This window comes from Chiloscyllium plagiosum, unplaced genomic scaffold, assembly GCF_037043375.1.
Source record: "Chiloscyllium plagiosum isolate Xiang-an unplaced genomic scaffold, Cpla_swu_hap1 HiC_scaffold_11, whole genome shotgun sequence".
In the NCBI taxonomy this organism is placed as follows: domain Eukaryota; kingdom Metazoa; phylum Chordata; class Chondrichthyes; order Orectolobiformes; family Hemiscylliidae; genus Chiloscyllium; species Chiloscyllium plagiosum.
The window spans coordinates 31,599,855-31,627,151 of NW_028270149.1; the positions used below are offsets into that span (position 1 = coordinate 31,599,855).

Below are 27,297 nucleotides of genomic sequence, written 5' to 3' on the forward strand. Positions count from 1 at the left end.
AGGCAATTCCCATCTAACACCTCCCTTCTGCACAAAAAGGACATCTATCTAATGCCAATTACTTGAAGTTTCTGTGTGAATAATGGACAGAAACTAAACCAGGCTAAATTCTCATGTTACCAATGGTGAGAATGACATATTGACAAGGTTCATATGTGAAGAATGGCATTTTTGGCTGCCAAGAACTGCATCATTTGTAACAAGCTAGGGGTCATTGCCTTCAAAATTGAGGACAACAAATAACTGGATAGAGGAAATGTTGTACTTCATTCTGATAATTTGAATACCTTCAAGGATCTTTTCAACATTGAGGCAGACAGAAACACCCCACCATCTGTGCGATGTTATCATTATGCAAAGTGTGTAACCTGCTATTAGATTCATTCTTTTAAAAGATAGTTTGCTTAAGTCAGTAAATAGATTGGCCAAATTTAGTGGAGTATGCCCCACAGAAGGATTGAATAAAAAGGGTGTAATTACTTTGTAAAACATCCATTAATAAAGCACATTGAAGATAGTAAAACCTCAACATTAATTGGGCGGCACGGTGGCACAGTGGTTAGCACTGCTGCCTCGCAGCGCCAGAGACCCGGGTTCAATTCCCGCCTCAGGCGACTGACTGTGTGGAGTTTGCACGTTCTCCCCGTGTCTGCGTGGGTTTCCTCCGGGTGCTCCGGTTTCCTCCCACAGTCCAAAGATGTGCAGGTCAGGTGAATTGGCCATGCTAAATTGCCCGTAGTGTTAGGTAAGGGGTAAATGTAGGGGTATGGGTGGGTTACGCTTCGGCGGGTCGGTGTGGACTTGTTGGGCCGAAGGGCCTGTTTCCACACTGTAAAGTAATCTTAATTAACATTAACCAAAGGCCTTAACATGAACATTTTTAAAACAAAGTTGACATAATATCCTATGAGGATGCCTGTAGGATTGACAACCAAAATTCTTTGCCAAAGAGATATGTTTGAGAGCATGCCTTCTGTTATGAGATATTGGTGGTAAAGCAGGAAGGCTTAGGGAGACACTTGCAAAGCTTCGGGTCTAAAGGTGTAGCCACCAATGATGGAGCACGTGGAATAAGGATAAACATAAACAGAGTGTCAAGCTTAAATGCATCGTATTTAAACCAACACAAGTTGGTTAAGTTAAAATGCTAAAGTCCATGATTAAAGAGAAAATAGCAGGGCATTTAAAAAATACTTAACACAACCAAACAGAGCTAACATGGTTTTGAGAAGGGGAACACATGCTCGACAAATTTGTGGAGTGTTTTGAGGATATAACAGGCAGAATTGACAAAGGAGAGTCAGTATATGTACTTGGATTTCCAGAATTCATTCAATAAGAGCCACATAAGAGGTTATTGCACAAGATCATTCATAGTATTTGGGATAATGTGTTAACATAGATTGTGGATTAGTTAACACACAAAAGACAGACAGTCAGGATTAATGGATATTTTTCAGGTGGGAAATTGGAATAATACAAGGATCAATCCGAGGGCAGTAATTATTTATGATCCATATTAATGTGAAGGAGGCAGAGTGTAATGTATCCAAATTTTTTGATGATTCAAAAAATAAGTGGGTGGACATGTTATGACAGAATAAATCTGCAAGCGGGTGTAGGTAGGTTACATAAGAGGACAAAAACGTGGTAGGTGGAGTTTAACATAGGAAAGTATGAGGTGATGTACTGTGGTAAGAAGAATCAAAGGCAGATGATTAATTCCAAAAAGATACAGCACGGAGGGATTTGGAAACACAAAATGTTAGCTGCAGATGCAGTAAATAATTAAGAAGGGAAATGGAATTCTGACCTTTACTGATAGGGGTTAGATTTAAAAAAAAAAGAGAATTCTTGATATAACTGTACAGAGTGTTGGTGAGGTTGCACTTGGAGTACTGTGTACAGTTTTGGTCCCTGTATTTGAAAAGGATTTACTGGCCTTGGAAGCAGCTGAAAAGAAAGTTATGAAGCTGATTTCCAGAAAGAAAGGCTTGATTAATCAAGAATAGCTAAACAGATTGGTTCTATGTTCATAACGATTTAGGAGAATGTGAGGGTTGATCTTATTGAAACATACAAGATTCTGAAGAAGGTTGACAGGGTGGATTTTGAAGATATTTCCACTAGTTTGGGAATATCAAACTAGGGGATACAGATACAAAATAAGAGGCATTATTTAAATCTGGGGTGTGAAGCAACTTTTTTCTCTCAAAGAAAAGTGAAGGTCTGGAATTTTGTACTCCAGGGAGTTCTGGAAATTAGATCACTGAATGTATTCAAAGAAGAGATAGGTGGATTTTAGAATTATCAAGGAGGTGAGGGTTATGAGGTGTTGGCATGAAACTGGAGCTGAAGCTGGACAAATCAGCCAAAATCTTATTAGGACGTCAGGGTAGGTTTGAGGGTCTGAATAGCCTACTCCTGTTCCTATTTCTTATGTTCTGACATTCTTAAAATGTAATTATCTCTGGTAACTGATAGCAAAAGTTCTGCAGAGTCGACAAAGGTATACAAAACATGCTTTGATCAATTTCTTAAAGTCAAGTGACTGAAAGTCTTTTGCCCTCACTTTCTACCTTTTGTAGAAAACTGTATCCCATCTTAAATAGAACTGCTTGCAGGCACTGCAGACTGATCTTACATTAGGTGCTGACCCACAAAAAGTGCTTAGTGTAAATGGCAAGAACCAGTTTAATTTGAGCTTAGTTTAAGAATCAAGAGACAAAGTTCTTTTTGCTGGCTTGCACAGGCTGCCTTTTACAACTAATAATTAAATGACTCTCTGCACTGAAGTCAGAAACTAAGTACCGTCATGTCTATAGAAAATAATCAGTTTAGTCCATCCTTAACTATCAAGTAATTTTCTGATGTGAACTCCCCTGTTCTTGGTTTATAATGAGATCAATATTGTTCCATAACACCATCAATCTTCAAGGGAAAAAAAAACTCCAATTGTATTCAATTTCTTTATCAGTATGATTGCTCAATGTTTGCAAAAAAATCACAATAAAATGCATACTATCATTAAAAGGTACCTGTAAACTTGTGCGTGTGACAGAAGTTTCTGAACGGAGGATGAATAACAGTTTCACAAACAGTCATGAGAAAAAGATCTTCGAGTCATAGTGACATAGGGCGATTGGAGCTCGGTTATTAAAACTAGTTTGTAAATGGTTTCAAAATTGTTTTATATCCTTGTCTCAGTGACTTGGCTAATTCATTTCTTCTTTAAAAACACCTTGGAATTCTACTGTGGGAATTTTTGTTCTCACCAAGGTGCCTCATGGTAGGGTTCTGGGGAGAGTTGCTGAACAAAGAGACCTTGAGGAGCAGGTTCATAGTTCCTTGAAGTTGGAATTACAAGTAGGCAGGATATTGAAGAAGGTGTTTAGTACACTTGCCTTTATTGGTCAGTGCATTGAGTATAGGAGTTGGGATTTCATGTTGTGACTATACAGGACATTGGTTAAGCCACTTTTGGAATACTGTGTTCAGTTCTGGTCTCCCTGCCACAGGAAAGATGTTAAACTTGAAATGATGCAGAACAAATTTACAAGGAATTTGCCAGGATAGGAGAATTTGAGCCTCAGGGAGAGGCTGAATAGGCTGGGCTACTTTCCCTGGAGTGGTGGAGGTTGGGGGGTCATCTTATAAAGGTTTATAAAATCATGAAGGGCTTGGATAGGGTGAGTTGCCAACATTTTTTTCCCAGGCATAATTCTAAGGTGAGAGGGGAAAGATATAAAAGGGATCTAAGGGGCAACTTTTCACACAGAGAGTGGTGCGTGTATGGAATGAACTGCCAGAGGAAGTGGTGGAGGCTGGTATAATTACAATATTTAAAAGACATCTGAGTGGTTACACGAATAGGAAGAGTTTAGAGGGAAATGGGCCAAATGCTGGCAAATGAGACAAAATTAATTTAGGATATCTCGTCAGCATGGACGAGTTGGACTGAAAGGTCCGTTTCCGTGCTGTACATGTTTATGACTCTATGGTATCATAGGAAGTTCACCCGCTGTGGCCTTTCATTCCCGAGAACAGGAGCCAGCCCATCAATGGATTGGAGGTGGATGTGACATTTCTTTCCTTCCAAAAATGTGGACAAACAAACACGGGCATTAAAATTCATCCTGCCCATATCCAGTTGACTTATATGATTAGTTGATACGCAGTTTGGATGGAGTTTGTTAACCTTGAATTTCTGAGAAGAAAATGATTTAGAATATTGGACAACTCAATGCATCTTAATTTCAAAAATGTGATGTTGGAAGGAAGGGGGAATGCAAATACGATGCATTTAAAATTTAAGAGGAACAGATAGGAAAGTTCACATTACCACAGTGATATTTATAAGAATGTTTGAGATGGAGAGAATTTGAAGTTTAGAGGTAAGGAAAGGATCATTCTTCACTACTGATAATCTTTCCTAAATTCTATATCAGAATGTTATAGAACACATAGAGGTAAACCATGCAAGGCACCTTGCACAGCTAAAATCCATCTGTCTACTGTTAATAGGGCAGAGTTTCCACTCTGCTAAACCGGTTCTTTCAGTGTAATACTCTTGTACTGTGTGAAGCTCTCACAGAGAGAACACTGAAGTTTAAGTGCATATCATGTAGAGTGCCCATTGAGTTATTGGGTCTTTCACATAACTTTAAAAATGTTGTGCTGAAAGCCATCCTCACGGACAAGATTGTCCACAGCTCCAAGATGAATGAATCACTATTTGGAGATTCTGCTAATTGCACTGCAGAGCATCAAGAGCCCCAAATGTTTAAGCTGGGCGCAAGGACACTGCTCAGACCATTTTAAAAGTATTTTAATTACTTCTGTTTACTTAGAGATGGACAACATTATAATGAGCAAATGATTCTGATTACTTTTTAAGTCATTTTCAGTAAATGCGAGTTTAACAGCGAGTGAAGTAGAAAACAGAAAATAGGAGCAGGAGGAGGATATTTGGCTCTTCAGACCGACTCTACCATTCAATGTGATCATGGCTGATCATCCAACTCAGTACCCTGATCCAACTTTCTCCTTATTCCCTTTGATTTCTTTAGCTCCAAGAAACGTATTTAACTCCTTCTTAAAAATATTCAATTGCTTTCTGTGGCAGAGAATTCCACAGACTCACCCCTGCGTGAGTAAAGAAATTCCTTCTCATTTCTGTCCTGAACAGCCTATCCTATATCCTTAGACTGTGTCCCCTGGTTCTGGATTGACTTTGTGATTAAATATTCACTATTTGGTAATTAAAACACTTTAGCTGTATTAATCAAATTGCACCACATTACCGTAACTTTTTAAGCTGTCAAGGATTTTCTTCATGCAAAACACATTTTTTAAGAACCGAGGTTTTAAAATGTTGTCCAATTATGCTGATTTTCCAATCTGATATGCGAAAATGTTTGAAATAAAAGTCAACACAATAAAACTTTTGTCAAATGAGTGCAATTGCTTTTTAAATTTGTGGCTACTTTGCCATTTATGTCCAAAGTAGAAACTAAACCCTAGTTTAATTTACACTCTCAAATGGTTTCACACACAGATTGTGTACAGTACTGATTGCAGAAGCTGTGAATCGATCAAAAAGTGGGTTCAGAGTGCTAAGGCTGGTAGTACATAATATGGTATTTAAGTGTTCTAGATTATGAGCTGATGATGGAATTTGATATATACTTGGTATTGATTAAAAGAGAAAAGGTAAATATTGACTCAAATAATATTCTCGAAGTATACATTTCAATCACACTCAAAAAAAAATGTTTGGCATGAGATGCCAGATTTGGCATATATTTCCACACAAACATTAATCCATTTTTATCTTTAAACCTGCTGTGCATTTTGTGCAATATGTGATATTGATTTATATAGTATCTCAAAGGACCAAAGAAACTACATAAATGTGACTCACCAACTGTGCAAACCACATGTTTCCCATATAAATCTCTGTGTTTCCTTTCTTATGCAACATAATTAATGGCTTACAAATGTTCCTGGAGTTGTTCAAAATATTTCGGTGACATTTTGAGATAACTAATACAATGGTACCTGTTGAGTCAATCTTTCAGAAGTTTTGATTTTGGATTGTTTGCTATATTTTAAAGATATATAAATTAACATGGAATTCAAAACATTCAAGCTATAGGTACTGAAATTCTTCAATTTGGAGTGGTGTATTGGTAATATCACTGGACTGGCAAACTAGAAAGCCCAGGCTAATGATCTGGGGACATGAGTTTGAATTGACCATGGCAAACGTTGAAATTTGAATTTTAAAACAAAATCTGGAATTTAAAGGTGATGGCATATTCACTGACAATTGTTGTAAAGACATATCTGGTTCACAGTTAAAAATCACACAACACCAGATTATAGTCCAACAGGTATAATTGGAAGCACTAGCTTTCGGAGTGCCGCTCCTTCATCAGGTGGTTGTGGAGGACACAATTGTAAGGCACAGAATTTATAGCAAAAAATTTACAGTGTGATGTAACTGAAATTATACATTGAAAAATACCTTGACAATATGTTGAAGGTGTTAGCCCCCTGTGTTCTTTGCTTGTGTCATAATGTTTAGACTGATTCTAATCTAAAAAGTGAGATAACAGAGTCTTACATGAATTCATGCAGTTTTTGAGCAAAGTACAATATAACTCTGCAAGTACAAATTCACCCCACAAATGTATTTGTATATGTGTGCATGTGGGTCTTTGTGTGTGTTGAAACCTTATTGCTGGAACAGCGCAGCAGGTCAGGCAGCATCCAGGGAACAGGAGATTCGACGTTTCGGGCACAGGCCCTTCTTCAGGAATGAGCAGAGAGTGTTCAGCAGGACAAGATAAAAGGTAGGGAGGAGGGACTTGGAGGAGGGGCGTTGGAAATGTGATAGGTGGAAAGAGGTCAAGGTGAGGGTGATAGGTCGGAGTAGGATGGAGGCGGAGAGGTCAAGAAGAAGACTGCAGGTCAGGAAGGCGGTGCCGGGCTGGAGGGATTCGGCTGAGACAAGGTGGGGGGAGGGGGGATGAAGAAACTGGTGAAGTCCAAGTTCATCCCCTGTGGTTGGAGGGTTCCCAGTCGGAAGATAAGACGCTCCTCCTCCGACCGTCGCGTTGTTGTGGTTTGGCGGTGGATGAGTCCAATGACCTGCATATCCTCGGTGGAGTGGGAGGGGGAGTTGAAATGCTGTGCTACAGGGTGGTTGGGTTGGTTCGTCCGGGTGGCCCAGTGTGTGTTTATCTGTCTGTCTGGGCTGGGTAGTTGTGAATGTGAGAGAGAGTGTATATGTGTGTTTGTGAGTGTCTGTGTGCATCTGTGTATACGTGTGTCCGTGTGTATGCGTGTGTACAGGAGTGCCTGTGTGTGCGTGTGTGTGTGTATGTGTGTCTGTGCGTGTATGTCTGTAGGAGTGTGTGTGTGTATGTCTGGGATGGGGGGTTGTGAGTGTCTGTGAGAGAGAGTGTATATGTGTGTGTGAGTGTAGAGTGGTCTAAGTCTGTGAGAGGATACATGTGTGAGTGTGGGAGTGTGTGTGTGTGTCTGTGTATATGTGTGTTAATGTGCATGTGTGTGTATCGGTGTGTGTGTGTGTAGGTGTGTAGGAGTGTCTGTGTGTGTGTATAGTGCAATGGTGGTCACCTGTAGTGTGACATGAACCTAAGGTCCCGGTTGAGGCCCTCCCTATGGGTATGGAACTTAGCTATCAGCCTCTGCTCGGCCACTTTTCGCTGCTGCCTGTCCCGAAGTCCGCCTTGGAGGATGGTTACCCGAAGGTCCGCAGTCGAATGTCCTGGACCACTGAAGTGTTCCCCAACTGGGTTGGAACACTCCTGTCTATTGATTGTTGTGTGGTGCCCATTCATCCGTTGCCGTAGCCTTTGCTCGGTTTCTCTAATATATCATGCCTAAGGGTATCCTTGCCTGCAACGTATGGAGGAAGGGCCTCAACTGGGACCTTGGGTTCATGTCACACTACAGGTGACCACCATTGCACTATACACACACACAGACACTTCTACACACTCACACACACAGGCACTCCTGTACACACACATACACACGGACACACATATACACAGACAAGCACACAGACACTCACACACACCCTTACAGACACACACACATCCTCTCACAGACCTAAACCACTCTACACTCACGCACACACATATGCACTCTCTCTCACAGACACTCACAACCCCCCACCCCAGATACACACACTCCCACACTCACACATGCACCCTCTCACAGACTTAAGACTCTCTACATTCACATGCACACACACACACACATTTGTGGGGTGAATTTTTACTTGCAGAGTTACATTGTACTTTGCTCAAAAACTTCATGAATTCATGTAAGACTCTGTTATCTCACTTTTTAGATTAGAATCAGTCTAAACATTATGACACAAGCAAAGAACACAGGGGGCTAACACCTTCAACATATTGTCTGGCTAACACCAATTGTACAGTTAACCTGAGAATGTAACTTTTAAAAACGTTTTGTGATTTACACAGGAAAGAATGAAACTATCATGGTATTCTAACAGATGAAAGACTCAACAAACAATCAAGGTGTTTTTCAATGTATAATTTCAGTTACATCACACTGTAAACTTTTGCTATAAATTCTGTGCCTTACAATTGTGTCCTCCACAACCACCTGATGATGGAGCGGTGCTCCGAAAGCTAGTGCTTCCAATTAAACCTGTTGGACTATAACCTGGTATTGTGTGATTTTTAACTTTGTACACCCCAGTTCAACACCGGCATCTCCAAATCATATCTGGTTCACATTAGGAAAGTAAATATGCCATACTTATGTGGTCTACATGTAATTGTAGACCCACACTCTTAAATGAAGTGGTTAGCTCCACTCAGTGTATCAAGCCATTTAGAACTGTGGTATCTAAGGACTTCAATTGTTCACAAATGTGACTCACCACTACATTCTCCAGGGCAATTAGTGATGGGCAATAAATGCTGGCCTAGCCAATGATGCTCACATAAGATGAGCAAATAAAGGAAAAGCAAGATGACTTATTTAGGAGTATCATTTCATACAAATACTAAGGGTCAATTATCTTATTTGCAACCCAGTAACAAGATGACCTTCATTCATGTTAAAACATTATGGAAGAATTTACCTGCTCCCAGGTAAATAGTGCAGTGAGGAAGGCATATGGCGTACTGGCTTTTATTGGTAGAGGAATTGAGTTCCGGAGTCCTGAGGTCATGATGCAGTTGTATAAGACTCTGGTGCGGCCGCATCTGGAATATTGTGTGCAGTTTTGGTCGCCATACTATAGGAAGGATGTGGAGGCACTGGAACGGGTGCAGAGGAGGTTTACCAGGATGTTGCCTGGTATGGAAGGAAGATCGTATGAGGAAAGACTGAGACACTTGGGGCTGTTTTCATTAGAGAAAAGAAGGTTTAGGGGTGACTTGATTGAGGTGTACAAGATGATTAGGGGGTTAGATAGGGTTGACAGTGTGAACCTTTTCCCGCGTATGGAGTCGGGTATTACAAGGGGGCATAGCTTTAAATTAAGGGGGGGTAGATATAGGACTGAAGTTAGGGGTAGGTTCTTCACTCAGCGAGTCGTAAGTTCATGGAATGCCCTGCCAGTAGCAGTGGTGGACTCTCCCTCTTTATGGGCATTTAAGCGGGCATTGGATAGGTATATGGAGGATAGTGGGTTAGTATAGGTTAGGTGGGCTTGGATCGGCGCAACATCGAGGGCAAAAGGGCCTGTACTGCGCTGTATTCTTCTATGTTCTATGTAGAACTAAGAATCAATGTTTAAAAGCTAGGGGCTGCCCATTTGAAAGAGAAGAGCAAATTGTTTTCTCTAAATATTGTAAATCTTTAGAACCCACTTCCAGAAAGGACCAAGGAAGCAGAGACTCTGAATATCTTTAAGGTAAGCAATAGGCTGAAAGATTATCAGGAGTAGGCTGGATATGGATTTAAGATTATGACCAGTTCAGCCATGATAGTATTAAATGGGGAAGCAGTCTCAGGGGGCTGAGTGGCCTACTCCTGCTCCTTGTTCATTTGTTTGTAATTAACTCATTTTAAAAAATAGCTTCCAATGTCTTTCATTGATCTTTTGAAATGCAATCCTGGCATCCCTGCAGTTTTTCAAACTCAAGTGCACAAAAATTACTAAATATGAAGTGTCTTCATAACAAATTAACCACGAATAATCGAATTAGATACAAGAAGAGTTTGCAGTCAGAAATGGTATCAGTCTGTTTTCAAAGGCTGAAATATGCATTTTTTGAAATCAAGTTATCGTGTTTCAGATCAAAGAAGGTTTTAACACTGACACTTGAGATCTGTTTTCAATTAATTTAGAATGGTTTTGGAATTGATGGACGGAAAGTTTATCTGCTTTGTCAAATATCAGTGCTTTTGAGGTAGAGAAACATACAGAGACTTCAAACTTATACTTAGTCTTATCGAGTTTGGAAAAAGTGTTGGTTACGCCTTCAGTGCTCTAAATTAAATAATGTTTGCGGTTGAACTGTCCCAAGTTGAAGAATGAACAAAAGTTGCTTGTAGTAGCAAATACCTGATTAAAATATTCAGTAATTGATTCCTTACGTCCAGGTGAGAAATGATGGAATGGCTGACTGCTTTTCCCACACCTTATTTAACTGGAACAGTTTTGTTTAAATGAAGAGTATGCTTGTTTCTACAGTGAGTATTTAACTCTTTAAGTGTTGTGTTGGAAAAGAGTCATTTGTATTGTGCTCAACACCTGATTTAAATGAAAATAATACAAGTGCTCTGACTCAGAAATGTGTACGTTAAAGAGTTCACACTCTCTCTCTTTCACACATACAAATTAAGTCTTTTTTTAAAAGTTGAAAACATCGGTTATCTATGGGTTTGGTAGATTGATGCCTTGAGTGGTTTAAAATTGGGCTCAAGTGTCGTTCTGCATTAGATGAGTTGCAGATGTTGTTGGAGGAGTAATATCTTTTTATCTTCTGGAGTGAACAGCTGAATTTGATTCTTAAAACACTGCCTGAGGTGCGAGAATGGCCAAGGAAGGGAAGGGTCGAGCTTCCAGGATTGATTGTGAGGGAGAGAGAGAACAATGACTCAGGGACCTTCCTGTTTGGCATCTCTTCTGATCTGATGAAAAGCAGCTTCTTAAATGTGAGATGGTAAGTGGGCTTTGTCACGTGATTTCCTCTCAGCTAATAATTACATAGCAGGTTGATTCCAGGTCTGTGGTTTAGCTGCGCTTAGGTTTGAGTTGGAAGAGTTCCCTCCGTACCCAAGATTCATTGCCCAAAGTGGTTACATCTAATGACTTGCTCCACAGCCCAGTTGAATAAGCTGGTACTGTCTTGATGTTTTGTGAATGGGTCAGGAGATGTGATTATTTGGATTCCTTTAAAGTGATTGTCTCTAATGGGTTCCTATAGACAGCTTGACTACTATTAATGACTTTGGAATTTTTAGGGTACAATGATGCAAATATATAACTGTCTTAGAAGCTGGTTGTTAAGCCATTTCTAAACAATTGTTGTTGGTGTTCAGTATTTTTAAAAGTGGTTTCAGTCTAATAAATCAATAATCTTCAATTGGAAACATGACTTTGTAACAATATCACGTTTCCACTCAACAGTGTAAATAAAAAAAAACTAGGACGACATATGGACAATGTCACAAAACTCCAGAAGTTGAACATTGGGGTTTCATCACAAAATTGACTAGAAACTTTCAACCATAAACAAACCCACTCAATGCTTTGCTTTGTACTCAGTTTCCTTGAATGGATCTTTTGTCCTATTTTTCATAATATAGGATTGTTTTCATATATTGTCATTGCTGATTCTTATCTAATACATCATGTGGGAAAATCAATTGCACTTTTGCATAGGATCAAACAAAAAAAAAGTCAACTTTAGAAACAATGTTCTTGAAATATAGGGCTTGTAACATTTAGTTTATTGTCTTTCCCTATTGGCTTCCATGAGGTGGTGGTGTATGTTTGTAAAACTAAGTGTCATATAGAAAATTAAAAGTCAGTTAAAAAAATCACCTCTAATGGTCAGTTGGGAGGCAGGTTCTTTTCCTGAAGGATTGCTGGGTCCCTTGCTGACGTATTTGTATCATCAATAGTCACAGGTGAGGTGCTGGATGGCTGGAGATTGGCTAACAAGGTACCACTATTTAAGAAAGGTGGTAAGGACAAGCCAAGGAACTATAGACAGGTAAGCCTGACATCAGTGGAGGGCAAGTTGTTGGAGGGAATCCTGGGGGACAGGATTTACATTTATTTGGAAGGGCAAGGACTGATTAGGGATAGTCAACAAGGCTTTGTGCGTAGGAAATCATGTCTCACAAACTTGATTGAGCTTTTTGAAGAAGTGACAAAGAAGATTGATGAGGGCCTAGCAATGGACGTGATTTATATGGACTACAGTAAGGTGTTCAACAAGTTTCCCTATAGAAGACTGGTTAGCAAGGTTAGATCTCATGGAATACATGGAGAACTAACCATTTGGATACAGAACTGGCTTGAAGGTAGAAGACAGAGGGTGGTGATGGAGGGCTGCTTTTCAGACTGGAGGCCTGTGACCAGGGTGAGAGGGAAAGATATCAAAGGGACCTAAGGGGCAACTTTTTCATGCAGAGAGTGGTGCTGCCAGAGGAAGTGGTGGAGCCTGGTACAATTGCAACATTTAAAAGGCATCTGGATGGATATATGAATAGGAAGGGTTGAGAGGTATAAGGGCCAAGTGCTGGCAAATGGGGCTAGATTAGGTTAGGATATCTGGTTGGCATGGGTGAGTTGGACTGAAGGGTCTGTTTCCATGCAGTACATCTCCATGTGTCTATGACAGTAATGAACAAATCAGGACTATATGACAATCAGGCATCTTTTTTGCATGCTTTTCCTTTTCTGTTACTAGTCCACAAATTTTATCAGATTTATTAATTTCAATATAACAATGTGACATGGGGGGATTTAATCTCAAAGAAGCCAGTTTCTGCAAGGATGGAGGTAGGGGGTAACAGAGGACAAGTTATTTTTGTTTTGGCTATTTATGAGAAGTTGGTTGGTGCACAGCAGCTCCCGCATTTTACCATTTAGAAAAGAAGATAATTTTGTTCTTGAAAAACTTCAAAATGGAAGGATCTTGTTTGATGTTGGTATGAAATTATGTTTGTATCTAAAATGACTCATCCTGTAGCTCAGTCCACTCAGCAAAGTTTTAAAAAGAGTTACAAGAATATTTGCAAGTGACCTAAAGAGCAGCTCTTAAAATGGCTAAGCATTTACATATCTTCACTTTGCAAATTACAAAGCTTTCAAAACAGTTCCTCTTGGCTGAAAGCAGACAATCAAGGTAATCAACTTAGATGAAAGTGAATGATCCATTCTCTAAACTCCTAACAGATATAATCACTTTATTCAGGTAGGCGCAGAAAGGGCTGCTAAGCTCAATCACTTGAAACAATGGATGATGGGTAAGAAGAGAGCTCCCTGACTATATTTCATGATTGCTAAATTGTGAATGTAAATCATCTGATAACAAATCAATACTTGGTGTTTAAAAAAGACACTACTTTTGCAGAATGAGAATTAAACAGGCCATGGGTGAGTTACTGTGAAAGGAGAGCTTGCAATCCCTCTCACTCACTCTTGAATCATTCTGCAAGCGTGTGTCCTGCCTTTATGTGACCAACCAAGCACCACAGGCAGTGACTCAAAGTAAACCCAATCGCTGCTAACTTAAAAAATACAGATATTTTCTGTCAAGACTTGAAATTGTCTCTGCACACAATCTGGAAAAATCAACAAACACCTGAAACCATCCAAAGCATCAGTCTGAACATCCAGATATGCTGACTTACTTTTGGAATCTGTTAACTTAGCTTCCCTTCTTATAATCTGTGATATGTCATTGTCTTGATGCAATTGAAAGTGTGAGATGAAACATTTTGTTTTTATTAGAAGACAAAAAACACTATGTTCTTCTCTTTTAACAACATAATAGAAAACCTCTTTACATGAGTAATTTATAGTCAGAGCACTCACTGAATTGACAAACCTATTCATTTAAACCACTACTTGTGGTTACCTGAAAGATGGAAAGAGAGGGAGTCATTCCATTACTTTGCAGCTGGCTGTAACAGGGCTATATAAATGGTGCTCAATCTGTAATCACCAGTTTCCCTCCGTGCTCACAATGAAAATTACACAACACAGCTTCTAGTTCAATATCTAAATCACCATCCTACCATCTTCTGTGTTAGATGTCCTGCATTGTAACGTCCTTTGATTTGTTACGTGTGGGTTTTGGCAATGGCATTAATCCTATAATGCAAACACACAAAATCCAAATAGATAGCATACATACACTGTTTCTATCCTCATGTTGTTCTGTTTTGTTATTAATTTTTTCAATCCTGTTGCCGTGGTTTGACTGTAAACTTGTCATATATTCTGAAATGTTAATTTTCAGATCATCGTTTGTTTCACACCTGTCAATAGATGATAAAGAATAGTTACAAACAGATCTGGATGGCTTCAAAGGAAAGTGCGTGCAATTGACTAATAGCGCTTTCAGAGAGAGTGTCCAGTGTTGAAAGAAAATTCGCTTGTAAATTATACTTAAAGAAACGTATGTTGACAGAAGCTAAAAGAGAAGAGAATGTTTTTCTCCATGTTTGATTACAGTCTCCTGAACTAGATGTCGGTGAGAGATTAGACAGGCAATGCAAGTCTGAAACCTAGAGGAAACTAGCCACACTGCAGTCCTGGGGAAAGGAACAATTGGGTTACTGGGAATGCCTTTTCACGAGGGAGGAAGCCAGACAACAACAGGAAAGCAAATCATGCGTCATTTCACACAGGAAAGTGCTTCACCTTCTGTTAGGCCAAGATAAGAATGCTCTCAAGGCCCTCAAAGATGAAGGCCAGTGCTATCACAGTCCACTCTAATGTCTCTTTCTGAGCACATCTATCATGTAAACAAAATAAAGGTGATTGACTGCAATGAGGATCTGCAAGAAATGTGATAGCAATGAAGGATTAGAGATTAAAAGACAGGCAGAGAATATCGATATACTTCATAAGGAGACTTTACATCCTTGTTGACAAAATACTAGAACCACTTCCTTTGACCCAGTTTAAGTAGAAACTCTTGGACTGGAATAAAAAGATCAGAAATAGAATGATATTTATATAAATCTTGTGAAGTATACACAGAAATATGTTTGCTAGTTCCTGAGTATGTCAGATAAATAGCCTTTATTCAGCCCATTCCTCCCTTTGTATCCAGAGCCAATGTATTGCCTTCAGCTGATATCTATGTGGGAAAGCAGGGCCAGTAAGTCTTACTTTTTATCGGACTTGCTGATGATGCAGGGCTGCCATTCCCAGTGAAAACTTGGAGATGGAATTCCAAAGGCAGTACAGGTCAACTTGTGTTTCTTCCCAAGCTGATAAAACATTTTGTCTTGGAGTCCTGCTCCTTTGTCATAGATCTGTGGTTTCTCTGAAAGAGAAAATGGTAGAAGGTGGGATTTTAACACTGGAGTGGAGAAAATAGTACCTTGCTGAACAACATGATGATGATTTATACTACAAGTTGTTCTGCTATAATGTGACAGTTGCATTCCACTACAACCTTGAAGTATAGAAAATTGCGCAATGGAAAACCACCATAGAAAATCACGATGTAGAAGATCGCTATAGAAAATCGCAATACCCATTCAGTAGAAAGTTCACATTATCCAAACAATGTTCAAAATTTGTCAATCACATAATAGCCAATGCATGCTGACAAAATGTGCATTATGGCAGAATGACCTGTCCAATAATGTTAAGGACATGGTGGAAAGAATTGTATTAAAAATCATTCCTAGAATTTGTGAGCATTGTTGGCGAGGTCAACATACATTGACTATCCATAGTTGTCTTAGAGAAGTCAGTGGTGAACAACTTTCTTGAACAATCAAGGTGCATGTGTCTTAGATAATCCCATACAGCTCTTAGAAAGGGAGTTCTGGATTTTTGATGCAGTGTGAATGAAGGAACAGCCAACATTCCCACAACAGGATGGTGCACGCAGATGATGGTTGTCCCATACATCAGTTGCCCTTCTTTTTCCAGGTGGGAGAGGTCATATGTTTGGAAGGTGCTGTTGAAGTAGCATAATTGTTGAAACAAATTGTTGGACAGTTTTCCAATGTGACCATCAGTCCCTCCAAACTGTGCTGACAACTAAAGTATTGATAAAGCCCCAAATAGAACTGGAGTCAGTATGCCTGTCATAATGTCTTCCATTCATAAGTTAAATCAACACAAAAAGAGCTATGCAATGATGATCTGCAATAAATTCTTTCATTCGTCTTAAAATGCATAAAGGTGGATAAATCCCCGGGACCAGATCAGGAGTACCCTAGAACTCTGTGGGAGGCTAGGGAAGTGATTGATGGGCCCCTTTGCTGAGATATTTGTAGCATTGATAGCCACAGGCGAGGTGCTGGAAAACTGGAGGTAGGCTAACGTTGTGCCACTAATTAAGATGGTAAGGAAAAGCCAGGGAACAATAGATTGGTAAGCCTAACATTGGTGGTGGGCAAATTATTGGAGGGAATTCTGAGGGATAGGATTTACATGTACTTAGAAATGCAAGATTAGGGATAGCCAACATGGCTTTGTGCATGGGAAATCAAGTCTCACAAACTTGATTGCCTTTTTTGAAGAAGTAACATAGAGGATTGATGAGAAAGGGTGGTGGACATGATCTATATGGACTTCAGTAAGGCGTTCGACAAGTTTCCTCATGGTAGACTGGTTAGCAAGGTTAGATCATGCAGAATAGAGGGAGAACTAGCTATTTGGATGTAGAACTGGCTCAAAGGTAGAAGGTAGAAGGCAGAAGGTGGTGGAGGGTTACTTTTCACACTGGAGGAGTGTGTTGTGCCACAAGGATTGGTGCTGGGTCCACTACTTTTTGTTATTAATATAAATGATTTGGAAGTGAACATAGGAGGTGTGGTTAATAAGTTTGCAGATGACACCAAATTTGGAGGTGTAGTGGACCATGAAGAAGGTTACTTCACAGTACAACGGGATCTTAATAAGATGGGCCAATGGGCTGAGGAATAGCAGATGGACTTTAACTTAGATAAATGTAAGCTGTTGAATTTGGTAAAGCAAATCACGGCAGAACTTATACATTCAATGGTAAGGTCCTGGGGAGTGTTGCTGAACAAAGAGGCCTTGGAGTGCAGGTTCATAGTTCCTTGAAAGAGGAGTCGCAGGTAGATAGGATAGTGAAGAAGGCATTTGGTATGCTTTCTTTTATTGGTCAGTGAATTAAGTATAGGACTTGCTAGGTCATGTTGCGAGGACATTGGTTAGGTTGCTATTGGAATTCCACATGCAAATCTGGTCTCCCTGCTATCGGAAGGATGTTGAGAAACTTAAAAGGGTTCAGAAAAGATTTACAAGGATATTGCCAGAGTTGGAGGGTTTGAGATATAGAGAGAGGCTGAATAGGCTGGGGCTATTTTTCCAAGGAACATCGGAGGCTGAGGCGTGACCTTATAGCGGTTTATAAAATCATGAGGGGCATGGATTGGGTAAATAGTCAAAGTCTTTTCCCCGGGGTGAGGGAGTCTAAAACTAGAAGGCATAGATTTAAGGCGAGAGGAGAAAGATTTAAAATGGTCTTCAGGGGCAACGTTTTCACACAGAGGGTGGGGAGTGTATGGAATGAGCTGCCAGAGGAAACGGTAGAGGCTGGTACAATTACAACATTTAAAAGGCATCTTGATGGATAAATGAATAAGAAGGATTACAAGGGAAAAATGGCCAAATGCTGGCAAATGGAACTAGATTTATTTAGAATATCTGGTTGGCATGGATGAGTTTCCATGCTGTATATTCCATGACTCTATGACTCTACATGGAATTAGTTCTCGAAGTAGATTGCTTCAGTCTTTTGTGATACCATCTTTATAATTTACAGTACGATAGAACAAAAGCAGTAAATGCAAGTATTTTAATTGTCTGATCACACATCAAAGATCATTTGGATTCTTGGGCTGACTCTTGATCTCCATGCTTATCAAAGGAGCAATCCCACCATGCCAACACTAAAACTCATTTGGAGGTGGGATCAAGATGTGCGATCAAGCCTCATTAGAATAACATTGGTGAGCCACCACCATTGTTGAATAAGTACTGAAAAGGAGATCTCTGCTCTACACATTCATGTGTATACAATGAATCTATTGTAAAATTAAGGATGCACTTTATGATCATGTTCTGTTATCCAATCATTCTTGGAGACAATTAGGTGCGATCAGAGAAGCAAGTTCTCCCAATAATAATTACCTTGGTAGTAGATGCATGGAGATACATTCCTTTGATGGGACATATAATCATACGTGCACAAGGACATGTGACAAATGCCAAATGGAATGCTTTTGTGTCTCTTTTTGAGGTGTATGGCCCATTAACAGGATAATTAGTGCAGGCTGCAAGCTACAAACATGGCATAAAGTTGATGTGCCTCCTGGTATGGTTAATTACTCATTGTAAGACCCAGTCCAATTCAGTCTGTTTGATTCTCAGTGTTGGTCTCGGGTAGAAATAAGGCAATTAGCCCTCTCATGCCCGTTTTTTAATGTAGTCAACAAGACTTTGTGCATGGGAAATCATGTCTCAGTAACTAGATTGAGTCTTTTGAAGAGGTGACAAAGAAGACTGATGAAGACAGAGCGGTAGATGTCTAAATGGATTTCAGCAAATTGTTTGGCAAGCTTCCACATGGTAGACTGGTTAGTAAAGATAGATCACATGGGATACAGGGTGAGCTAGCCAATCAGATACAACATTGGCTTAAGGTGAGAGACGGAGGGTGGTGGTGGAGGATTGGTCTTCGGACTGGAGGCCTATGACCTGTGCTGTGTCAACAGAATTGATGCTGGGCTGACTGCTTTTCATCATTTATAGAAATGGTTTGGAATTAAGTATAGATGGTATGGTTAGTAAGTTTTCAGATGATACCAAAATTGGTGGTGTAGTGGACAGTAAAGAAGATTATCTAAGATTACAACAGGACGTTGTTCAGATGGGCCATTGGATCAAGGATTGGCAGATGGACTTTAATTTAGATAATTGTGAGGTGTTGCGTTGTGGTAAGGCAAATCAGGGCAGGACTTGCACAATTAATGGTAGGGCCCTGGGGAGTGTTGCTGAACAAAGAGACTGAGGGGTGCAGATGCATAGTAACCTGAAAGTGGAGTCGCTGGTAAATAGGGTGGTGAAGAAGGCATTTGGCAAGCTTGCCTTCATTGGTCAGTGAAAGGCAGCACCTTCAATTCCTGCCAGCATTAGTTACATGTTCAAGTCTCTAAAGTTGGGTTTTAATCCTCAAGTGTCTGACTTTGAGAGATGAATTCTCATAGATGCCAGGCTGAAGCTCAACAGAAGGAGGAAAGACTGAAGGAGGTAAGGAATTGCAGAGTTTTGAATTCCTAGTGAAGAGTGATGTAGGATATAATCTGCTAAATTGTGATAAAAGTAGTAATTATATTTCACTGTAAACCTTTTTTATTTGGATGGAAGCAAGGTTGCTTAAATTGTGGATGTTTATCATTGTGGTCAAAACTTTCAAAGAGCTATTGAGCTCAACAGCATGGACACGAGATGCTGAAAACACATTAGACTAAAATTTGTAATTGAACTAACACACATCTTTGATTGTGTGATGGGCTGGTAATCTATCTACCAGATAATCAGTTGGTGAAATAGACATCTACCCTAGGAACTAAGCTATAAGTATTTGATATTGTAACAGGAAAATTGTTGTCAGCAACAAAGTGGGTGACACGGTGGCTCAGTGGTTAGCACTGCTGCCTCCCAGTGCCAGGGACCTGGGTTTGATTCCCGTCTCGGGCAACCGTCTGTGTGGAGTTTGCACATTCTCCCCGTGTCTGCGTGGGTTTCCTCCGGGTGCTCCAGTTTTCTCCCACAATCCAAAGATGTGCAGGTCAGGTGAATTGGCCATGCTGAATTGCCCATAGTGTTAGGTGCATTAATCAGGGGTAAATATAGGGTAGTGGAATGGGTCTGGGTGGGTTACTCTTCAGAGGGTTGGTGTGGACTTGTTTGGCCCAAGGGCCTGTTTCCATACTGTAGGGAATCTAATCTTGTCATGTTCTTTTCTCAGTCTTTCCTAAATGTGCCAACTTGCTGGGTAATATCTCTATAGATTCTTGCGTGAACATTGGCAAGCTACTTCACCTTAAAGTTAATCATAATGCTGCCCCCAATGATATGACGTTAGATAACTTCCTGAATAGTATTACTGTGCAGTAATCTCATTAGCATTATCAGTATTAACCAGGCTTTGGATCTTTGAATTCCTGATCTCTAATCTTCAGGCTTAGGCTCTCCAGTGCAATTACCAGCATGAACCACTAGAAACAACTACCTCTGATTAAATTTTTATACTATGTTTATCTTGAATATTTCTATTCATAGTCTCATTAATTGTCCATTTTAGGCAGTTTGGTAGATTCTAGGTCATGCTATTAAATAGCTCAGCATTATTCATTTATAGCTGATCTTTACTTCTCTTCCCTGGCTAGACAAACGTCCAATTTAATGTCTGTATTAGTTGGGTTAGGGTTAGGGTTAGGAAGTTAGGCACACAATACTAAAAGTGAAATCTTGCCAATGGTTTCACAGCAAGGGCATTAAACTTGGGAGCAATCAGATCTGTTTGTCCAGACTTCTACCACTGCCCTACAAAAAGAAAAGAATGGTGCTTTTCACAAGCTATCACCTCATGTTTTTCTTAAATTCCCTTGACAGCCAATTGCTCTTGTAGTCATGGAGCTTTCTATTAAGCTGACTTCAAAAGAAATTTTGGTGGTGGAAGTACTGCTAATAATTATTACCAGCATTCCTTTGCTGTAAAGCTGTTGAACTTTTTTTACTTGTGTCTGGCTTAGCTTTTTCTTCATGAAAACTGCTTTGACAAGAATGCATAGAAAAACTTAACATAACACAACGTGCAAACAATAAATCATTTACAGCCTACAAGGGAACTCTGCTGTACAACAAAAAGAACTGCAATGCATGCTCTGAATTTTTTGGCAAAAACTCTGACTCCCAAAGGAATGCTTGCTACATCTAATGAAATTGAAATAGTTTGGGTGATTTTTTTTGCATTACACATACTCCCCCTGAGGTTTTCTAGCTGACCAGACCATTATGTACACTGAAATCAAAACAGAAAAGTTGGAAATGCACAGCAGATTCATTTGAAATACAAAAATAAATGAATGCAGGGGGATGTTCTGAGTGTGGTTAGATGACGAGTTCTAATAGAGACTATATACTCGGAATATTTACCGTACTTCTCTTTATTCCTTTCAGGCCACAATTACTCTGTGCATTGTGAGGATTTTATATTTTCATTTCAGTTTTGTAACACCTGCAACATCCTACTATCTGCTGATAGACATAAATGAATTGTAATTGACTTACCATTTCTAAGCACTCTTAATGTGAAGGTGAGGTTCTTCTGTAGATTATGTAGCTTGTTGTTCATTGAAATAGTGTAATTCCCTTCCTCATCTTTTGTTACACGCATTATTTTTAATGAATAGCGGTTTCGGATATAGCAAGTCTGATTCTGTGCAATGAGTTTTCCGTTTTTGTACCTGTTACACAAAACTACAAATTAGATAGATGAAATAAAGATTAACATTCCTTGCGTATTTTATCCCAATTGCAACATTCAATATTTGCATGGTCATTTTTATCAACTTAATCCAACCATTTGGTGTCACTTGTAGTTCTAAATCGGAATTTCATGCTGCAGGATCTGAGTTTACCATTTCTGCCCACAATTCAGTGCAATACAGAAGGGTTGTTATATTACCAGTCAGTGCCATCCTTCAGATAAGATGTTTCACCATTATACTTTTCTCTGATCATCAGATGTCAATGATCCAACAACATGGTTTGAAGAAGAGCAGTCTCTCAAAGTTCTCGCCAACCTTTCTCATCACCAGAAGCAAGTAAATTTATTATACATCACATTGGTATTTGTGGTGTTCTCTAATGAACAACATAAAAACACCAACGAGAAGCAGGAGTCGGGAATTCACCTCATCAAGCCTGCTCTGCCATATATTACAATCATGGCTGATCCCATTTCAGTGTCAATTTGATTTTCCTGCCTGCTCTCCATAGCTCTTTAACCCATTACAAATTTAAACCTGTCATTCACTTCCTTAAATGTATTCAGTACCCTGGCATTGACTGCAGTCTGAGATAGTGAATTCTGCAGATTAGAGAATTCCTTCACAAATCTATTTTAGATCTGCTACCCCTTATCCTAAGGTGAGAGGAGAAAAATGTAATAAAGACATGAGGGGCATTGTTTTTTAACACAGAGTGGTTTGTGTGTGGAGTGAACTTCCAGAGGAAGTGGTGGATGCAGATACAATTACAACATTTAAAAGACATTTAGATTAGTAGAAATGTTTGGAGGGATATGGGCCAAGCACAACAGGTTGGAACTAATTTTGTTTTGGATTATGGTCAGCATGAACAGGTTGGACTGAAGCATCTGTTTCTGTGCTGTATGACTCTATGGTTCTAGATGGGTGCTACATTTGTTTACTGGGAGCAGCTATTGCACTTCAAAGTAATTCATTGTGTGAACAAAAGATTTGAAGTGACTCTAAGCAATATGCAAGACATCATATTACTACTCTTTCTTCTTTTTCATCTAGAAGTGAAACAATAGCTAGTGGTAGAGGGTTAGAGGGATAAGCAGTACCAGCCACAATTAAAGTTTTGATATTAGGTTTTCCCTACCTTTCATGCTCAAATTACTGTCACTAATGGCTATCAAAAAGAGACTGAAGATCATTTAAATGTGATACTAAGCTTTTCCAATCAATGCCAGAGTAGGCTTAAATGTGGACTTGTGTTGAATGAGCTGCTTTTTTGTCTGTTCAGTGATGGGGTGCCATGATGTGGAGGTGTTGGTGTTGGACTGGGGTGGGCAAACTAGGAAATCACATGACACCAGGTTATAGTTCAACAGATTTATTTGAAATCACAAGCTTTCAGATCGCTTCTCCTTCGTCAGGTGAAGCCACTTCACCTGACGACGGAACAGTGCTCCCAAAGCTTGGGATTTCAAATAAACTTGTTGGACTATAGGCTGGTGTCATGTGACTTTAAACAATGATAGGGTGAACTATTAAGACAACAGTTCCTCTAAACCAAGCTCAGATTACAGTCTAAAGTTTCTGCCCAATTGCATTGTTCTTCGCAATGCAAATTGTCCACTACATGGCATAATTAGTACAAGAGACTGGAATGTTTAAGAGAAAATTTCATTTTGTGTTATCTTCCACTGTTTTTCCACTAATAGAAAAACCATTATAGTAGAAAAAGGTTCCACCGACAAAACTGCACAACCACTTCAAAGTAAATTAATCAGCTTTCGTAGTTTCCATAATTTACACACATTTGCATATTTGTATTGTCTTTGAGGAGGCTGTAAAGGTTAAGCTGGATCATTTATGGACATAAATGGATATATTTTGAATGCGTGTCTTTTAAATGATTGTTAATGGTCCTTGATAATGTATGAAGAAACTATCTAACTATAATCAATTTTACAAAGACATAGCTTTGAAAGTGTTTTAAATGCCATTTACAAGTAATTTAACATCTAGTTACTGAGCGATGGATTGACATTGTAATTTAGCTTTATTCCTATTATTCCTTTGTTTATCTGTGAGAGAAGTAACAACTGAACCAAGCTGACACCCAACTTTAATAAATATTTATTACAGCTGCTTGACTGTCTTTCTTACAGTTCACTGACTGGAAAATATTTGCAATATTAACTGAAATATCTTGGAGTCAGTCTTGTTTTAGTACATAAATAGCAGCATGACTGTGCACATGGAGTTATAATAACTGTAATACTGAATAGTGCTTTAAAGGATCTACTGTAACTTCTAAAGTACAATTCCTGTTTTTATTAACTGATACTGTTTTATTTCTGATTTTCAAAGCTATTATGTCTAATCTCTGGAGCCTACTTGTATACAGGAAACTGACTTCAAATAGCAATTTCCTTACATAGACTTCAGCTAAAGTGCTGGTCCCATTCATTTAGGATGTTTCTTGCAGCAACAATAACCTTTCACTTGGAAGTGTGCACTACATAGTGGTAGGGAAGTCATGCTGGAACACATGTCCTGTTTGTATTTTCATGTTCTTCTTGTACAAAACAGTACCAATGCCTCAGTGTCCTAAAAAGACTGTGATCCTGACTTAGGATGGCAACTGCCATAAATACAGTTTTGTGATGCAGAGTGAACCCTCTCATCTGGGTTCAATTCCCATAACAGCATAACCATGAAGGTCCTGCCTTCTCAATCTTGCCCCTTACCTGGGGTGTGGTGATGCTCAGATTAAGTTTACCACCAGTTGCATCTCTCTAATGAAAGGGTGGGACACTATCAATGTAACTTTTTTTTAAACCTCTATGACCATACCATGTGCAATCACAAAGTTGCTCTGATAAGATGCTTATTACAAGATGGCACGATCTTTTCTGCTTAGTAAAGTCATATGAGGGATGCGATTGATTGCTTAGTGGTGAAAACCTCAGAGAAAAAGACGTCTTTAAAAAATATTTATTAATTTTCAATAGATGGACTATAACTTTGTCAGATGTTTAGTAAGTATGATCAACATTTTAGCAGTAATTTTCACTGTATTTAAATGTTCCACTTTATCTATAACTGGAATGATGGTAAATCTGGTAGAATTTCCTTCGCTAGTTGTCAGATTACTGCGCTCCTTGTTTGAAAATTAATAGACCATTTATCTTTTGAGCAGACTGTCAGCTCTCTAACAGATCTTCTTTTAAAAACAAACAAAATCTATTTTTGCAGAATGTGGAGACATTAATGACCCCATTAACTTTCTGATGAATTCTTATTATCAACAAAGCAAGCATCAGAAGTCATGATCCTTCTTAAATGGCTCCCAAAGCAGATTGCAAAGAATAAAAAGTGAAGCCAATCCTTTTCCTTGATAACAGGTTTATTTACAAAATGCAACATAAGATATGTCTGTCTTCTACTTACCAGTCTGAATGTCCCAGCTGTCTGTCTTTACAAATGCTCAGGTTACTAGGTTAAACAATGCTGTTCATTTGTTCATTTTAACAATACAATTAATATATCTTTAACAGTTCTATCGCCGTATACTTATCTCATATTAGGGTTTGAAAAAAAGTGGTTAGGCTACCAAGAACACTTTGAATCAGAAAATAAATATACAGACAACTTGAGCAATTTAGTGATCAACTCCCTTAGTTTTGACATGGTTTCCCTGTTTTGGATGACACCTTAGTTTCAATTGTCTCAGTTGGTAGCATTCCCACCTCATTGAGAGATTGTGCATTCAAATCTTAATTCAAAGACTGACAGCACAAATCTAGGCCGATGCTGCAGTGTAGTAGGTTAGATTCCCTACAGTATGGAAACAGGACATTTGGCCCAACTAGTCCACACCGACCCTCTGAAGAGTAACCCACCCAGACCTATTTCCCTCTGACTAATGCACCTCGCACTTTGGGCAATTTAGCATGGCCAATTCACCTGACCTGCACATCTTTGGATTGTGAGAGGAAACTGGAGCACCCAAAGGAAACCCACACAAACACAGGGAGAATGTGCAAACTCCACACAGACAGTCACTTGAGGCAGGAATTGAATCCAGGTCCCTGGTGCTGTGAGGCAGCAGTGCTAACCACTGAGCCACTGTGCCACCCCATTGTACTGAAAGGATATTGTATTGGGGGAGGTGCAGTCATTTGGATGAGATGTCAAGGCCCAGTCTGCCCTCACAGAGGAATGTACAGGATATAATTGCACTACTTTGAAGAAAAATGGGATGGGAGGGTGGTAATCCCTGATATCCTAGCAAATGCTTATCCTTGAATAAATATAATTAGAAAACAACTATCTGGTCATTATTACATTGTTGTTTATGGAAGATGGCTGTGCAGAAATTGACTGCCACATTTCCTATGTTGCAACATTGATGACTATTAGAACTCTTGCTGAGTTTTCAAAAACTTAATTCGGCATAAAACACTTTGGAACATTTGGAGGTCATAACAGCTTTTTGCAAGTTTTTGTTTCTGTCACCTTTGGCAAACTCTCAGCGAAATGGTTTTGCAATTACTTTTAGCCAGAGGTTATCTCAATCATGCATTGGGAAAAGTATCATGTATAGTTGCCAGATCTCATCCTATTTGGCTGGCTTTGCAACTTTTCAAGTAAAATTCATAATTCAGGGTAAATTTGTTGAAGACAAAGCTGAGGCTGCTGCTTTGTTGATTGTGGTGAGACAGTGTGTTTCAATAACATGAGAAATAAAAGCTTCAGTAGGCTTTTTGGCCTTTTGAGCCTGCTCGACAATTCAACAAGACCATTGCTGACCTTCTAACTTCCTGCATGGTTGCTGGATCCTTTAATTATTTTAGTACCCAATAATCTATTGACCTGACTTGAATATACTCAATACTGAACCTTTAAGTAAAGGTTCCTACCTTTACCTTTACTTTACTATGCTACCTTTAAGTAAAGATGAGGGAAAGTTAGTGAAGTAAAAACAGGATTTTTAAAAAAATGAACTCATTAAAAAGTAGGATTTGTGGAAGAATCAAATGGATGGACTTTACCAGGACACCTCCGGCGCTGGGAAAGCATTCACTTTTGCAGATAGTTTCACAGACTTTTCTCCATCCATTACTTTCAAAATGTTGCTTGTTTTTACCCTTGCTCTAATGAAAGGCTTATCTGCAATCAGAATAGAAAAATAAAACTATTAGGAAACTAGTGATATGATATAAAATCACACTGAATAAATACAGTTTAGGCCAAAACCAGTTTTACTTAGATGCAAGTGAGGTTGAATTGACACTGTCATTTTATGGTTTATGCTTATGTTATGTAGGACACCCAGACAAACCTCAGGAATTTGAGAGATTTATATTTCGTTTTATAGTAATTTGCTAAAATCCTTTTTCTTCTTTTCAGCAATATGCATTAAAGTGTCTTCAATATAAAGACGTAAAAGTGTACTAAGGAATTGAATTTTTAAAATAATTCATCTTAAATGTTAACGTATTGAAAGTGAAGATGATGTATCTATATCATCTCAGCAGTAATCTCCACATT

General features: G+C 39.1%; 1 protein-coding gene across 3 annotated transcripts in view; it reads right to left on the reverse strand.

Moving 5' to 3' along the window:
* Nucleotides 1–27,297, reverse strand: part of kdrl (kinase insert domain receptor like) — a 265,292-nt gene that overhangs the window by 136,712 nt on the left and 101,283 nt on the right. For all 3 annotated transcript variants that reach the window (XM_087991964.1, XM_043704900.2, XM_087991965.1), the window contains exons 8-11: nt 26,799–26,916; nt 21,554–21,729; nt 15,380–15,536; nt 14,397–14,520 (exon numbers count right to left, since the gene is read on the reverse strand). In XM_087991964.1, coding sequence (XP_087848090.1) covers nt 14,397–14,520; nt 15,380–15,536; nt 21,554–21,729; nt 26,799–26,916 — 575 coding nt within the window. The remainder of the gene's footprint in view (nt 1–14,396; nt 14,521–15,379; nt 15,537–21,553; nt 21,730–26,798; nt 26,917–27,297) is intronic.